General features: G+C 43.8%; 2 protein-coding genes across 4 annotated transcripts; one reads left to right on the top strand and one right to left on the bottom strand.

Moving 5' to 3' along the window:
• Window positions 1-220: 220 nt before the first annotated feature.
• On the top strand, window positions 221-8,875 carry LOC133900621 (putative disease resistance protein RGA1). Of its 3 annotated transcripts, none has more exons than XM_062341818.1 (5): window positions 221-338; window positions 2,077-3,149; window positions 6,429-8,364; window positions 8,450-8,501; window positions 8,576-8,875. In XM_062341818.1, the coding sequence occupies exons 2-4, from the start codon at window positions 2,106-2,108 to the stop codon at window positions 8,464-8,466; spliced, it is 2,997 nt and encodes a 998-aa protein (XP_062197802.1). In that variant the 5' UTR covers window positions 221-338; window positions 2,077-2,105; the 3' UTR covers window positions 8,467-8,501; window positions 8,576-8,875. The 3 variants fall into 3 exon arrangements, with proteins under 3 accessions (XP_062197802.1, XP_062197803.1, XP_062197801.1); XM_062341819.1 differs by lacking the exon at window positions 221-338 and adding an exon at window positions 346-782 and having other exon boundaries at window positions 8,581-8,875; XM_062341817.1 differs by lacking the exon at window positions 221-338 and adding an exon at window positions 346-782.
• A 2,610-nt stretch (window positions 8,876-11,485) lies between these two features.
• Window positions 11,486-13,112, bottom strand: LOC133900798 (uncharacterized). The gene has a single exon (XM_062342044.1). The coding sequence runs from the start codon at window positions 13,019-13,021 to the stop codon at window positions 11,735-11,737; it is 1,287 nt and encodes a 428-aa protein (XP_062198028.1). The 5' UTR covers window positions 13,022-13,112; the 3' UTR covers window positions 11,486-11,734.
• Between the last annotated feature and the right edge of the window lie 3,178 nt (window positions 13,113-16,290).

The following is a 16,290-nucleotide window of genomic DNA, read 5'->3' as shown; positions in this document are numbered from 1 at the left end:
AATTTTTTAGAAAAGCTAATCTCAATCAGCTTATCAGCTTTTAATTTATTTCACAAAAATCAGCTTATCAGAAAAACAATAAACCAGTAATACGTTTGCTGTTTATTTCAACTTATTAGGTTATCAGTTTTTCTAAAAAAACAGAAACCGCTGATAAGCACAAACAAACAGAGCCGATATTAGGTGAAGGTGGTGGCACGCAAGGCACTATTCTTCTGCAAACAACTCGACTTCGCTAGGATAAAAAACGAGTCCTTTTCCTGGTCCTCTCTTCCTCCACCCCATAGCAAAGAGCTGAAGAGTGAAGATCCAAGAGCCCGACCACCCTGCAAATTGAGGTGCATACATTTGTCTCTCTCTCTCTCTGTACCTCTGCCTCTTTCTTTCTTGCTTGCTTCTTGCACGTTCATATTGTTCAACTTGCAACTGCACAGTAGCAACAGCATCAGATCAGGATCCGTTCGTTAGCTTGGCAATTGGATGCGCCAGTACCAACAAAGTGCAGCCACTACGGCATCCAGCTACAATGGTGTTGTTGGATAGGGCCAAAGTGACCTGATTACGGTAGAGCTGCGTCGGCGGCAGACCACCCCCTCCTGTCTTCCCCATCGCGAGCCCGCCGCCTCCGCCGTCCTTTCCTACTCCTCGCTGCCGCCGCCGCCATCTTCGGCTCTCGGTTTCTTCTTCGCCTCCACTGGAACAAGACAGGGTAAATCGAATGGGAAGAGATTGGATTCGGTTCTGGAGTTAGGGGAAGCGATTGGATTCGGTTCTAGAAGAAGGCAAGGATGTCTTACACATTCTAATCTGTTGTTTGGTGCGGAATCTGGTTTCAATTTTTCAGCTGTTGTTCAAGATTTCCTATGCATTACGATTCTGTAATTGGTTTTTTTTTTTTTTGGTTGTCTCTCCTTTGCACAGATTTGTCTGCCTCAGAGAGAGAATTCTGCGAATTTGATGAATTTTTTTTAAGTTCAGAAACATTGCTTCAAAATTTTGCATTTAAAACAATTATGTACTGTGGGTTGAGTTGGACCAGTTTCACATTGAATCCTGATACCATTACATTCACCAACCAAACATATCTTGTTATCACTCATTCCCGTTCCATTTACACTAGCGCATCAACCTGTGCGACTGCACAGGCTAAAAATTTAGCTTACAGCTGAATTTTAAATATTTGTGTTAATAATGGTTGTATGCTAAGATACATCAGCTATTTATATTTAAATATTAGAATGTAAAATATAAATGTAACTTTTATTCATAATATTGGAATTATATTTATTATTTGTGAATAGATCTAATTTATAATTCTCATTTTATGTGTTATGCAAATTGATTTTTATTTGTTTCTTGATTTTTTGAAATTATTAATATTTTTAATGTCATCACCGTATCTCATTATTTTTTTGAAATACATTATAAATTCTTTGATATTACTTTTATGTGATAATCTGTAATATGTTTGTGTTCTATTGTTTTAATTTCGTAATGTTTGATTATACGCATATTTAATTGGTATATTTTAATTGATTTGGAAAAATATGTTTATTGCTAACGTAACTAAGTTGGAGTTTGCTAACGTAACCTCGTTGGACAAAGGATATCAAAAAAAAAAAAAGATAAGGTAAGAAGTAGTCTTAGAGTTGGACTCTATGATTTGTTTTTTAATCTTTTGTTTCTTCTGATTGTTGATCTATGGTTATAGTTAGTCAATCAATCAATTCGACGGTTAGATGTTTTGCTTTTTTATAAGAATTTCTAAAAATTTTCTAGGATTAATATGAAGGCACCAAAAGGAGCCTCTAATTAGTAAATATAAGATTGTCATTTGATATCGCTACCGTTTGTGTTGCCAAGTGTTGAACCAAACACTACCTAGTAGTTTTCTTCCCTTGCTGACATGTAATTAAATCTTTAGCATTGGATTGTGGCATCCCCTTTTGTACAGGATAAGAATGAAACTTTTCAAGAGAAGATATAGGTCATATCGATACAATCACTGCATGCAAAGTGCTGACGATATTAATTAATGGCATATTGGAGCTGATATTTGGTCTAATTTTGTTACAGAGAAAGCCAAAGCTAGCTAGCTACCATCAATGGCTGCAGTCCTTGATGCTTTGGCATCCTACGTCCAGAACATGCTGACGGAGATGGCCAAAGAAGAGGTGCATATGCTGCTCGGGGTCTTCGGGGAGATTGACAAGATGGGTGTCAAGCTCGGGGACCTCAAGAACTTCCTCGCCGACGCTGACAGAAGGAACATCACTGACCTGACCGTGCAGGCATGGGTGAGAGAGCTTCGGGACACCATGTACGATGCCACCGATATCCTCGATTTGTGCCAGCTCAAGGCCATGGAGTGGGGACCAAGTCAGGATGTGCGGTGCTTCAACCCCTTGCTCTTCTGCATGCGGAATCCCCTCCACGCCCACAATATCGGAAGCCGCATCAAGAACCTTAACCAGAGGCTAGATGGCATTAAGGCGCGTAGTGCTGCATTCGACTTCATCAACCTCGGTTCCTACAAGGACCATAATAGAAAGGTGGCATCATCTCGTCGTGGCACCCGTGAGACGACAGGAGAGCTCAACGAGTCAGGTTTGGTCGGTGAGAAGATTGAAGAGGACATGAGAAACCTGGTTGAGATGTTGACAAAGGAGGAGCAAACCCACCGAGAATACAACAAAATAATGGTTTTTGCCATTGTGGGAGTTGGTGGGATTGGCAAAACCACTCTCGCCCAAAAGATCTTTAACAATGACATCATCCAACAAGAGTTCACAAAGAAAATATGGTTGAGTGTCAACCAAGACTTTAACGAGGCTGAGCTATTAAGGAGAGCCATCATCGAAGTTGGGGGAGACCACCATGCAGCCGGAAATGCAAAGGCAGCGCTTGTGCGAACCCTTAAGGAAGCCGTGAAGGGACACAAGACCTTATTGGTGATGGATGATGTTTGGGACCACCACGCATGGGAGGGTGTGCTCAAAACTCCATTGTTCAACATCCTAGCTCGAGGTAGCTGTGTCCTCGTCACCACGAGACATGACATTGTCGCCCGAGGGATGAAGGCTGTGGAGCCATACCACCATGTCGACAAATTAGAGCCGGAAGATGCCTGGTCTTTACTCAAGAAGCAGGTCTGTACAAGTTAATCTATGCATTAAATTATTTTTTTATTCATGCATGCATGTTTGCTATATGTTCAGTGTGCCACGTTAGCTTCACTGTCTAGCGAGCTACTCCGGTTGGTACATGCCCCGATCCCCTGCCGACCACCTCAGTAGCTTTTCTGTTGTATAAACGATCGATTCACCGGTGGCCTCCCAAAAACATGAGGGCTAAAATGTTATCTGCCAAAACTTCAATATGCATTAAATTTCCATTTCATGATGCAACTGTGCTAAATGATACGTTCACCCTAACTCTATTAACAATGGGAGAAGGGAACCATTTGACCCTTACGCTGGTTCCGAACATTAGATAAAGCCAAGCTAAATTAGCAAGAATTAGCTGAAAGAAGAAGTGCCCTTGTGCTAACATACACTGTGAATGTTTTTGGGAATTTATATTATGCACACAGGTGTACAAACCTGCGACGGGGCACAAATGAATCCAGGTTATTTATTTCTGCATTGATTTAACCCGGGTTCATATGCTCCCTTTAGGGGTTTGCAATGCACTTTCAAAATTTCATTAAAAAATCATAATTGTTCAGCGTGTTAGAACATGAGAAAGGAAAGACAAAATGGAACAAACTTGAATTACAAAAGATAAATGTAATCGTTTTTATTTTTCGTGCGTGCACACAAATGACCATAATTACTCATGATTTTTTGTGACTTTTAACTCCCTTTCTCTCGTTGCCCTTTCGGATATTATATTTTGATGCCTCACCCTGTCTGATATTATATTTCAATGCCTCCAAGGCCATGTGGCATCTGTGCAGTGTCCATCAGCCGATTTCTACAAATTTAATGTGAAATAAAAGTTCAGAGTCCTAAGTAATAACTACGTGGATAGGATATATTAATATTGGAAAACTATGTACATGCGTGATATCTCCTCCCATTTCTTGATCTACATGCAGAGCCTAAAACAACATTATTTTGAAAACAAGGAAATACTATGTATATGCCATTCTACCATTTCTCGGTACATCCTACAAGGAAATACTATGATTAAATCTATCTCTTCAAAGAGAAAATAATAAACTTTAGGCATCTCCAAGTACAAGTTATAGGTCTCCTTTAGATGACGTTTCGGCAAAGTGCATGCTGACAAGGAAAAAAAAGGAAAAATGGCAAAGAAAAAAAAACACATGCAACTTATGGGTTAGGGGGGGGGGGTTATCAAGTCGCTACAACTTCTCTTTTCTAGTCTGACATCCACATATATTCCTACGTGTCAAGTTCCTCCCTAAGGTTGTTGCTACTACAGAACATGCCATAAGTAGCGCTCTATTAGTACCGGTTTTGCAAAAATCGTGACTGAAGATGTATCAGTGCCGGTTCTTAATCTCCCGTGTAGGAAAAATAAGTGAGCCTCTAAGAACCGGCACTGAAAAGAACTATCAGTGCCGGATCGAGCCCCCAACTGACAATAATGTGTCTGGGCCCGAAATTCGCCTCCAATACAATTTTGGCTCGTCGGCTCAGTCCTCACGTCCAACCTTAGCTGTTTGCTCTCACGTTCGGCTCAGACGCTCAGTCCTCAAGTCTGCATCCTTATCTCTTCCTCACCACAAGCCTAATCGATCCCCTCCTCTCTCCCTCTCTCTCTCTCTCTCTCTCTCTCTCTCTCTCTCTCACTAGATCTGCGAGCTCCCAGAGTTCTGCGAGCTCCCGCCGTGCTCCTCTCCTCCACTTGCCGCACAACTTCTGCAAGCTCCTGGGGATGCCTTTCCCGAACGACTACCCGGAGTACCCCACCAAGCGTCGTCATGCGCACACGTTACGACGCCGCGGTGGGGCTTTGGCAGGTGCGCGCCGAGGACAACGTCTCGGGGGAGGCCACCGAGTACATCGGCCGGTGGCTCGTCTGTGTTGGCGCTAATCCACCTAGTACAAGCTACATTTTGCCAGCTTGTGTACAGTGCAGTGTGCGAGTGCTTGTGTGTGTTCTTCTTCTGCTCGTGCGTGTGTGCCTTGGGTTGTGTCTGTGAGAGCTAAACGCAAGAGTGAGTTAGAGAGAGAGAGGTGCTAATTGAGTGGATTAGCACCAACAGTCTGCGTGCTTGGTTTTGTTTTGATTTTTATGTATGTGTGTATGCAAAATACTGCATATGAACTGGAGTTGGATAATGGATGGATTTGGTTTTGCTATGTATGCGTGTTCTTCTGTGTCTGTGCTTGCTCTTTGGGGGAAATGGACTGCGACACTTGTTAAGTGAGGGATGGGGAAGAGGGCTCAGCCAGAGAAGCAGGCACGGCGGCCAGAGGGCGCGGCCAGACGATGGTGGCGGTGGCAGGAGCGGCAGCCCAGAAGCTGGCTCGTTTATTTTTTATTTTTTTTGGCTCGGGAACCTTTTTTAGTGCCGGTTGGAGGCATGAACCGGCACTGAAAAAAACTTTTAGTGCCGGCTATTAGTGCCGAGTAAAGAGTGCCGGTTGAAAAAACGGCACTGAAGCTATTTTTTAACCGGCACTCTTATGCCTTTTTGCAGTAGTGTGACCTCATGATGTGGCCCTTGTGTGGCTTCCAATGTGACATGGTGCCTAACTTCCAGTCTCTCCGAGACCATTTAATCCGATCTAGCACTCCATTATTTGGACACTCCACTCGCACACTTATGTGGATTTACCCTCATAAGGTGTGCAAAACAGAGTGCCATGTTAGAATATATGGTCACGAAGACAGTGGAAGTCACACTAGCAGCCTTTATGCAAGGTTGAAAGCCACGCAAATGCCATATCATGCAGTCAACAGCCCTAAGGGGCTATTTGACATCTAGGAAGAGATCTTGGTGTTAGACTGGCGAAAAAGAACAAAGAAGAGGAGATTCATCAAGACGTAGCCAACAATTTACTATTCATTCGATAGTTCAGGTGGGGTGGTAGCTAAATTTCAAATTGCCATTGAAATCTGTTATACATTTACTCCCGTTGTAACAAAATAAAGACTGTCGTGAGTGTGAGGTCAAAACTTTGGAACTTAATATAGATTGACGACATGACAATAATGTCCTTGTTACATTTGTCTTGGAACTTTGATAGTTTTCTTAATTAGTTGTACTTGTATATGCAAAAGATGATGGTCAAAATCTTGTGTTGGAGGCTGCACAAAGTTAAGCTCCATCTATATTTTGTTGGTGACATACAGATGAACCACGTCGTTTCTTACTTGATCAAAGGATAATCTTGTCACTCGCCACTAGTGATATATTCCTTACTGACTTAATTGCCATGAGCTGCTTGTAGGTGGTCGAAAATGAAAATGATGAACCTAAGATTGATATGCTAAAGGATATTGGAATGGGAATTATAGCAAAATGTGATGGTTTGCCGCTTGCTGTCAAAGTAATGGGAGGTCTCCTGTGCCAGAAAAAGACAAGACGAGGTGACTGGGAAAATGTTCTAAATGACTCTGTATGGTCAGTATCTCAAATGCCTGAAGAGCTAAATTATGCAATATACCTTAGCTACCAAGATTTGCATCCTAGTCTGAAGCCTTGCTTTCTGCACTACTCCCTCCTCCCCAAGAGCACAGTATTATTCGTTCATGACATTGTTGGCATGTGGATTAGTGAAGGATTTGTTCATGGAGACTCACGTGACTTAGAAGGATTAGGAAGAGAGTACTACGACGAGTTAATACTGAGGAACCTCATAGAGCCGGATATGAGTTACGTCGATCAGCTAGCTTGTAACATGCATGATGTTGTTCGTTCATTTGCTCAATATGTGGCTAGAGATGAAGCACTAGTAACGCACAACAGTGAAATTGATATTATTGGTGAACTTAATCCACGAAAGTTGTTTCGGTTATCACTTGAAACTGAAGGATCAAAATCAAGTGAGTTAGAGTGGAGTTCTCTGAAAGCACACATATCATTGAGAACACTAATATCAGTTGGGCATATAAAGATCAAGCCAGGTGATTCATTGGCTTATTTTCCAAGTTTACGGACCCTACATATTCAATCCGTAGAATTCGATGCATTGGTTGAATCGTTGTATCAACTCAAACACTTGAGGTATTTGTCCATACAATACACTAGGACATCTAGACTACCAGAAAACATTGGCAAGATGAAATTCTTGCAGTACATTAGCCTTGCGGGTTGTGAAAATTTGGTGAAGCTTCCCGGTAGCATTGCAAAGCTACAGCAATTGAGGTATCTTAACCTTAATGGCACAAGTATAAATAATATACCTAGGGGGTTTGGTGGTCTAACTAATTTGAGGAAATTATATGGGTTTCCTGCCCACATGGATGGTGATTGGTGTAGTTTGGAAGAATTGGGGCCTCTCTCCCATCTCATTAGGCTTCATATAAGTGGTCTGGAAAATGTATCTTCTTCCTCATTTGCCATTAAGGCCAGGCTTGGTGAAAAGGTGCGCCTAAGCTATCTGTTGTTAAGTTGCATCAGTAGACATAGAGATGATGGCCGGTTGGTAAAAGAGGAAGAAAGCATCTCTGAGAAAGAGCAGCAACAAATCGAGGAGTTGTTTGATGAGCTCTGCCCTCCACCTTGCTTAGAGTTTCTCCAAATCAGAGGGTATTTTGGTCGGCGGCTCCCAAGGTGGATGATATCAACAACCGTTGAGCCCCTTGGGTGCTTGAGGATTCTCATGATGGAAGACTTGCCTTGCTGCACGGAGCTCCCTGATAGCTTATGTCGGCTCCCCTGCTTGGAGTTCCTACAGATTCTACATGCCCCAGTCATCAAGCATATTGGACCAGAATTCTTGCAACCATACCCTCACGATCTAAGCTCTCTGGATTACTTAGGTTCTGTTGTTAAAGCTGAGGTGCTTGGAAGCCCTGACCTGGAGAGGATCAGTAATCTCCCGAAATTGCAAAATCTCTTGATCTCTATATGCCCAAAGATGAAGATCTTGGAGGGTGTGCCTGCTCTACAGAGACTCAAGCTGCAGGATTATGACATGGAAACGCTCCCCAGATACCTGCAGGATGTAAACCCAAGGCATTTGCAGCTACACTGCTCCTTATTGCTGCTCACTTCCATAGCTGCAGGGAAATCTAGCCCTGAGTGGGACAAGTTCAGCCATATCCAGCAAGTCAAGGCCTATGCAGACGGTTACAACAACAATCCAAGGAAATGGTACGTGCTGTACACAAGAAATCCTTTCAAGTTCGAGACAAATATCAGCCCCTCAGCCTACGCTTCAGGTAAATTAAAACAACAACTGCTTGCCTGCATCCTGAGTATTTCGTGCTGTTCCATTTCATCACTTGACTGCATGTGCCGTTTCAGGGGATGAAGAGGAGTAGGACGTGCGTATGCGGACGAACGATATACACATGCGGTTTGCCTCTCCCTGACTGTTACTAGTACGTACATTGCAAATTACTTGCTGTTTAATCCAGTGCCATCTAGCAGAGCAGGTCGAGTGTTCATCTTCCTTTGGCTGGCTGGTTGCGTCGAGTGTGTGCCAGCAGATCCGTCATCCGTCGCATCGTCGGATCAATGGAGCCAAGCAGCAATGAAGCCGCTGTCTACAGCTCGTCTGAAAGCGGTCAAACATTCGACACTGCAAACAAAAGGAAACGAGGATGCAATGTGATGTGAATATGCATTTTGCCTTTTTGTGATGTGTATTTGTGCTCGCCGTTGGTGCAATTTGCCGCTTGGTTCTTTCGCGTAGAACAGAGATGCATGTATGAGCTGTGAATTGTGACAAAACAGCTGACTCTACGTGTATGCAGCATGATCAAGCCAGCTCTAGTCAACCAATTGCAGCTTGCAGGAGACAATCACATTTGGGGGGAAAAAGAAAAAAAAAAAGCAGCCTCTAGACAGATATGCAAGCAAGTATATGCTCACACTCATTGGCCTGCCATCGTCCTAGTGGCAAAATCTTCATGAAACAGTACAATATCAGAACATGGTGCCAGCCACACCATCACAATAATGCATGCATGATACATCTCATCGTGTTCCATTACAAGAGCTCAAAAAATGATGCATTGCTGTGAATGGTTGCAATCAACTGAACTTTGCAGTCCAAGAAACATACTGATATAACTAATATATAGAATCCATAGTGACTTTATGATGATACCTACTGAGAAAACACTAAGGACCAAAACCTGTCTTCAGCCATGTCCATGAATGGAATGCATTATCCCACTGAACAAGCTACTAGAAGAATCAACACTACCATCTATACATGAAGTGAAGTACACACTGAAAATATTCATTGAAAAACCACAGGCACTGCAAGAATTGAAAGTTGAAACAGAATGATTGGCATTATAACAAAAACCATTAATCACAGTATTGATTCCAACACTTCTACTCATCAAACCATAAACCGAACATAAAATGAGTTGATCGTTGAATTATATGCAACAAGTTACACAAGGCAAGTTAAGGTACAGTACAGAGGTGGAGACAAACTAAACCAATGAAGAACTGATTTCCTGAGCCATAACAACTGCTCTTTACGCATTGTGGACCTCCATCCAAATTTTTCAGCAGAAATGAACTCCTTGCTACCATCACGGTAGAGCAAACACACAGTAAGTTCACAGTGTACTGCATGGCGTGCTAGCCACACACATCGACATTTCCTTTTTGCTAATCCATCCGTCCGTCCTCTTTCCATTAGAGCGATTGAAAGCAAGTGAGGCACATTATCTAATTCCTATATGAAAATTCATTTGCGGAAGACCTCCATTCAAACATGAGAAAAGCTTCTGGGCCCGTCCAAGATGGGATGAGAGAAAAAAAGCTAAACAAATCTGGATTGTGCATTGGTCGGGAATCGGGATCTCCGTAACAAGTAGGTGAACAGTGATGATGAACACCTGCATTCTTTTCTCGGTTGCGGTGTACATCGTTGTAGTGAAAAGAGGGAAGAAGTGTTGTGCTGTAGGCCAGGTGGGCCTTGTGACTTCGCCAACGACTTTCCCATTAAGTAGGATTTTGTTAGCCCAAGCCTTTATTTGTTGAAGGGAAACGAGTCCAATTTCCTGATTCAAGCAGTTCAAAGTCTTAAGTATGAGTCTTGTTTGTGACATTCAATTCCAGCGCACATAAGTAGTGATTTCTTCCTCTACCACAGGAATGACAGGGGCAAGAACAACGTTTCAAGCTTTTCCTACATCCTAATGTTCAAATGATCTAGAACAAGATAAATAGACCGTACTCAGTTAGCGCAAGCCAATCAGAATGCCCATATTGCACCAAATTCCATTTCAAAAAGAGTCTGAATTAGTTTCATACTGCACAAAATCTAATTACAAACACAAGTGCAATCTAACACTTCTCAATTGAATTGCTTTAGCTTCAGTCTAAGAACCACTTGCACATTATCCATTTATACGACATCTTCACATAATTAACAACAGAACCCATTACAGGTTTGCAACAATCAGCTCTAAAAGAATACTAATAGCAGGGCCAAAGACAAACCTTGTATTCAGATCAGCAGCCATGCCTGGCGAACGCACGCGGATGTAGTAGCACAACCATCCAAATCCTAGCAAACCCAATACATGGAGCAATGACCAAATAACCAGTGCATAATACAGTAGCAAAGAAAATGATTTCCAAATAATGCTCATTTAGTAGATCCTGATGTCTTCGCATCTCCATCTTGCTTAACTTATTTTTATCTAGATTCATTGATATGTAAGATATAATGATCAATTCATAGTAGAAAAATTAGAAAGCAAGAACAGAGAAGATCATTTCCTTTTAGAATAGAAGCTAGACAAGTGAGCTTTTTCATTTCTTTTTTCTAACTAATCTAGCATCACTTTTCACTCTAACATTATTTAATTATACAGAAAATCAACTTTAGGTATATGACCACATGAGTCACCAAGTGATAGTATCTTTAAATACTCTGGGATGCATAAAGACACAATAAATTGCATCATATGCTGATACAGTGACCCATACCGTAAAGTAATAATTGAAGTACAGACAAAAAATTATTTTCTAAATGCTATATTTTGCGCAAGAAATGCATGAAGAAAGCAATTGTAATTGACATTGTATAAAAAACAAATAAGTAGGGTCCACACTACTACCCTAGAATAAGTTGCTCTTGTCAAACCACAAACTGAACTATGAAATTTCCCTGGAATAAATTAGTTAATCAATCCATCTATTAACAAAAGTCAGTACTGCTGTCTATACAAGGAATACAGACAAATTGAAGTACAATAAAGCATCTTCATATGAAAACTATAAGTCGACACCGCTGCAAGAAATTCAGATTGACATTACAACAAAAACCATTAACTAAAGCATTCATATGAACGCCTCCTCCTCACCAAACCACCAACTGAATCGTGAAATATGTTGATTCGTGAACTATATGCAACAAGTAACATAAAACAAGTTATCGTACAACACCAAGTTGGCAACACACTTAGCCAACTGTCTACCGAGTCATAGTAACGTTCTTACACATTGCAAGGTCTACTGAACTCTCACCAAATTCAAGTGGCACACACACAATACTCATAGGAAAGTAACTCTTTACCATCACCGCAAACACCCTTACTGGGTGTAGTGCAGTTGACTTCATTTGGACACAAGCAGCGTGTCAGGCTTCCGCTGCTTGCTCGGTGTATTTGGCTTTGAACTTGGCCTGGAGCTCGATGCAGTACTTCCAGCTGTGCCCACAGCTACAACTGCCCCAGAAGCTGCTGCTTTAGCAGCCTTTCGTGCACTCTTGTCAAGCTCGATCAAGCTTCGGGCCGCTAAGATTGCCTGTGGCATGAGGTCATGACACGCACGGGCATAGACAACCCTCACGGCTTCTGCCGCTGCATCCCGCACCTCAACTGGGTTCAGCGGTGCAAGCAAGCAGTGCCCAAGAACCCTCATGACCGGCTGAAGCAGCTCCCAGGAGAGTGGCACCCTCGCCTCCTTCACCTCCTCCTCACAGCAATTCCTCCCACTGCTGTCTCCATTGACACGCATCCTCGCCAATTCCTCCTCCAACTCCTTCCCATTCTCCACCTCCGACGACACGGAGCCCAGAGAATCCCCTTCTTCTTCCTCCAACTCCTTCTCATCAAGCTCAAAACGGCATTTGCAGTACTGTCCCGCCCACGCAGCCACAGCATTGCAGGCATCCACCTTGGAAGCAGCCGGCATCTGCGAAATCTTGGAGTAGTACGCCTCGAACGCGACTCCGATGATCCCCGCGCGCTTGGTCGACTTCACGGCCGCCTGCGGCTCAAGCGGCGGCGAGAGCACCCCGACCACGGGATTCGCCGGCGGTGGGGGGATCGGCGGGGGCTGCGGCCGGCGAGGGGACTTGGAGCTGGGGGTGAACGCCGGCGTGTGGTAAAGTGAGGGGACGGAGAGGTCGGGCACCTGGACGAGGACGGGCTTCCCTTGGCGGTTCTTGGCCTCGGAGGAGTAGACGGCGAGGAGTACGGCCTCGAAGCCAGAGAGCGAGGAGGGCAGCTCGGGCGGGAGGCGGCGGAGGTAGAGCGCCGCGAGGAGGGGCAGGAAAGCCAGCGCAGCGAGGCGGAGGTCGGGGTCCGGGGAGAGGAGCGTGTCGTAGAGCCAGTGGCAGGCCGGGTCGTCGGCGCCTCCCCCCGAGCGAAGCGCGTCGGAGAGCGCCGCGTAGGCGGCGGGCGAGCGGAGGAGCGCGCGCGCCGGGCGGTCGGAGTCGGCGAGGGCCGCGACGTCGTGGGAGGCGGCGGGAGGCAGGATGGCGGAGAGCGCGAGGATGCGAGAGCGCGCCTGCGAGACGGACTCCCACCAGGACGGGGTGGGGTCGGAGGCCGAGGCCGAGGCGGAGCCGGAGGGCGAGGCGGCGCCCGCGCCCCCGGCGGAGGACGGGGAGGGAGACATGGCCCCGGCGGCGGCGGCGGCGGAGAAGCCGAGATGAGATCTCTCTTGGCCGTCGACTCGAATGGACGCTTTGGTGGTTAACTGTTTCGTGGGGGGCTCCTTCGTAAACTAGGCGGGTTGGGCGGGTTGCAGATAATATTTGCGATCCATTTTAGTAATGGGCCAAATGTTAACAAAAGGCCTAGTGTCTGATCTTGGTAAGGTTCGGCCGGTTGTGTTTTTGGCCCAATAGAAGTCCTTTCAGTCATAAATACATGTTATTTTGGATAAAATATAATCTATAATGCATAGCTTTGACTACTATTTCTATTAGAATATATTTATAAAATTTATTGAATTTGTGATATTATGAAAATATTTTTCAAGAAAATTCTTCACATATTCCAAACTAAATATTTTTAAAACTATTGCTAGTCAAAATTTTATAAGTTTGATCAAACATTTTCTAAGATGATATGTATTTATGACTAGAGAGAGTAGTAATTAAATGAGTTAGGATGGACAACTTAAAAATTTTGATCATGAATTCATATTAAAAAAATGTATAGAAGGCAATTAACCTGGCTTTAGGGCTGGGAATCTGTTGTTACCTTGTCATTGGATCTGATGTTCAATTGCTAGTCCAAGCGCTACAGAGAAGGGAAGGAGATGCCTCATCGGCTGCAGCAGTGATACCAGAAGTGAAAAATATTGATGCCGATATATTTTTATCGACGATTGATGAACCACTGATCTTACGTATTTGTATAAATGGTAAGAAATATTTCAAGTAGATAAATCACACAGTGCGCACATGATTTTATACAAATTCTGGTCTTCCTCAGGATAATAGTCATGCGTCATGTCGGTCTTGTATTATATTCTGAGATTGTTTGCAAGGGATGCGTGGCTAGATCTAAACTTTATCGGATGGCTCTCTTGTATGTAATCGGGGTGAGTAGTTAATACAGATCTAAATTGCGAAGAGCTCGAAGGTGCAGAGCTTTCGTAGTCTTGAATAGTGTTGATGGAGTTGAATTGATTTTTAATGGCTTGTCCTTCGCATGTTCTCCTGATTTCGTATATATATGGGGTCGTCATATGATCTTTAGAGTCATTCATTTCTAGTCTTGGAGATAAATATTTATATTTATGAGATATCATGACCATCTGCTAGTGGTTTACATGCGTTTAGGGATTTTCTCCCCCGTGAATAGAGATATAACTTGAGAATAATGGAAAATCCTAAGATGTCCGAATATAGTAGTTCATGTTGGCGCGGGATTTGGCAACTCCGTGCAACATGAATCCGTCATGGATAACTATCGTTTTTCACAGCGATATATAACTTATTTACGAGCAAACAAGCAAAGAATTTCAACTGGTAACCTTGACGATTGCCGTCCGAACGATTTACAAGCAAATCGACAAAGAACTATCATCCAAATCACAGGGATTCAAAGTAGCAGCGAAGAACTACTCTAAAACTATCCTAAAGTGCAGGAAAGTAAAGTAGAACGAAAGGATGCAATTATTGCGATTGAAAGAATTGTTGCAATCGGCCTCCACCCCTTCAACTATTTATAGGGGAGCTTGGACTTTGCCTTCTGAAAATAGGACTCTCTACCCTAAAACCTACACAAACACACCCTATTCGGCTAAAAACTCAAAAAAAATCCGAACAGATCTACTAATCCACTTTGACTCGGACTCGGACTGAACTTCGGATGGTCCAGCGAGGACAAATTTTTAAGCGTCGGAACATCCGGCGAGTTCAACTCGGCCAGACCTCGAATTCTTTCCTAATATACACCAGATAGTCTGGCGTTTGCGAATGAACTCGCTGGAGTATTCGTCGGACTAATATTTTCATAGAGCAAACTCTCTACGAGAAAACCCACTTGTTCACACCCGATAGTCTGGCGTTTGCGAATGAACTTGCCGGAGTATTCACTGGACTAAATTTTTCAAAGAGAAAATTATATTGTAAGATTTGAAATACATGCACCGGATGATCCAGCATTGACACCGGAACCTTTTCCAGACTAATTCTTGTAAAGAACAATTTTTTCCTTAATAAATTAGTCTTAACTCATCGGATGGTTTGACGTTCAGCCGAGTGTATCGCCGGAGCAATTTTTTAGAGAGCATGTCTCCTTGCAAAAACCCTTTCGTTCACTAGATGGTCCGGTGACCATAAGACACCTTGCCAGACTATTTCTTCCTAGAAAGCATGTTTTTGGTACGAACCAATCCTATAAGCACCGAATAGTCTAGCGACTACACGGCTCTATCGTGTCCGACCACGACTAGAGCTCAGTCTCAAGTCCAAGTAGACTTGGCCTTCGAGGGGTGACGTATGGATAAGGTTATGCTTCTCCCACGTTCCTAAGCAATAAAACATCACAATAATTTAGTAGTAATCCATCCAAGGAAGCATGAACAACAAGGAACGAGTTCACCTGGTGGTTTAATTGTCGCGCACGTGCTCTTGTAATTGGACCTTGTATGATTTGAGGAATATTAATAGTATTAATCGTATCTGAAGGAGCCATGGGCTCATCAGAGGAGAAGGACTTTCACGCCTGTTCTTTCGATCAGGGGAGTCACGTCGACCGCTCCATCCTAGATCTACGATCATTGCAGTGTCGATCATCCTCATGACGCTCCTCACGGTTGTTGTTGATAACCTCCCACAAGTCACATCTGATGTGAGGGATGAGGTTCCTTAGGTCTCCCTGATTCCTATGCTCGTGGACAGGGTAGTTGCAATTCGACCCTGTACTCGGGGGTCGAGCTCTCAAGCTACCTACCTGCGACCCTTCTACTCGAGAGCATCCATGTTCGTGGCTCCTCGAACCAGCACCTTGCCAACTGGAGGGCCTAGAGGTGCTAGGATTGTTTGCTCAAGCAACTTGGATCTGAGCCGCATCGAGTATGGTCCTAACCTGATTAACCATAGGGGTTAAAGGATTCGTCGGGTCCAACTTCAGAAGGAATCTCAGAATCAGATGGGCTCCCTAAAAATTAGCATCCAGAGTGCTAAAAATGCCACTATCGAGGCTCGGCTATGGTCGAGCGATGAAGCCTCATGATGGCCGCCCTAAGGGAGTTCATCCCTCGATCTCGGGACCGGTGCTGGTGGAGGCGTGCCCACTGAAAGTCGTTGTTGAAAACCAGGAGGCGCCGGTCCTCCTACGTTTCATCAATGGCATTAGGAGCGTATAGAGCTTCGGTTGTAGATGTGCTCGATGGTATGTCTCCAGCATTGCCGGTATTGGTTTCCATTG

Source organism: Phragmites australis, chromosome 19 (genome assembly GCF_958298935.1).
Source record: "Phragmites australis chromosome 19, lpPhrAust1.1, whole genome shotgun sequence".
Taxonomy (NCBI): Eukaryota; Viridiplantae; Streptophyta; class Magnoliopsida; order Poales; family Poaceae; genus Phragmites; species Phragmites australis.
This window is presented reverse-complemented; position numbering and strand designations above follow the sequence as displayed.

What these genes read in the sequence shown, in the direction of transcription:
- LOC133900621 (XM_062341818.1), top strand. Translation starts at nt 2,106, where the DNA reads ATGGCTGCAGTCCTTGATGCTTTGGCATCCTACGTCCAGAACATGCTG. An exon ending in GGTCTTTACTCAAGAAGCAG is followed by an intron (nt 3,150 to 6,428) that starts GTCTGTACAAGT and finishes AGCTGCTTGTAG; the next exon opens with GTGGTCGAAAATGAAAATGA.
- LOC133900798 (XM_062342044.1), bottom strand. Translation starts at nt 13,021, where the DNA reads ATGTCTCCCTCCCCGTCCTCCGCCGGGGGCGCGGGCGCCGCCTCGCCC.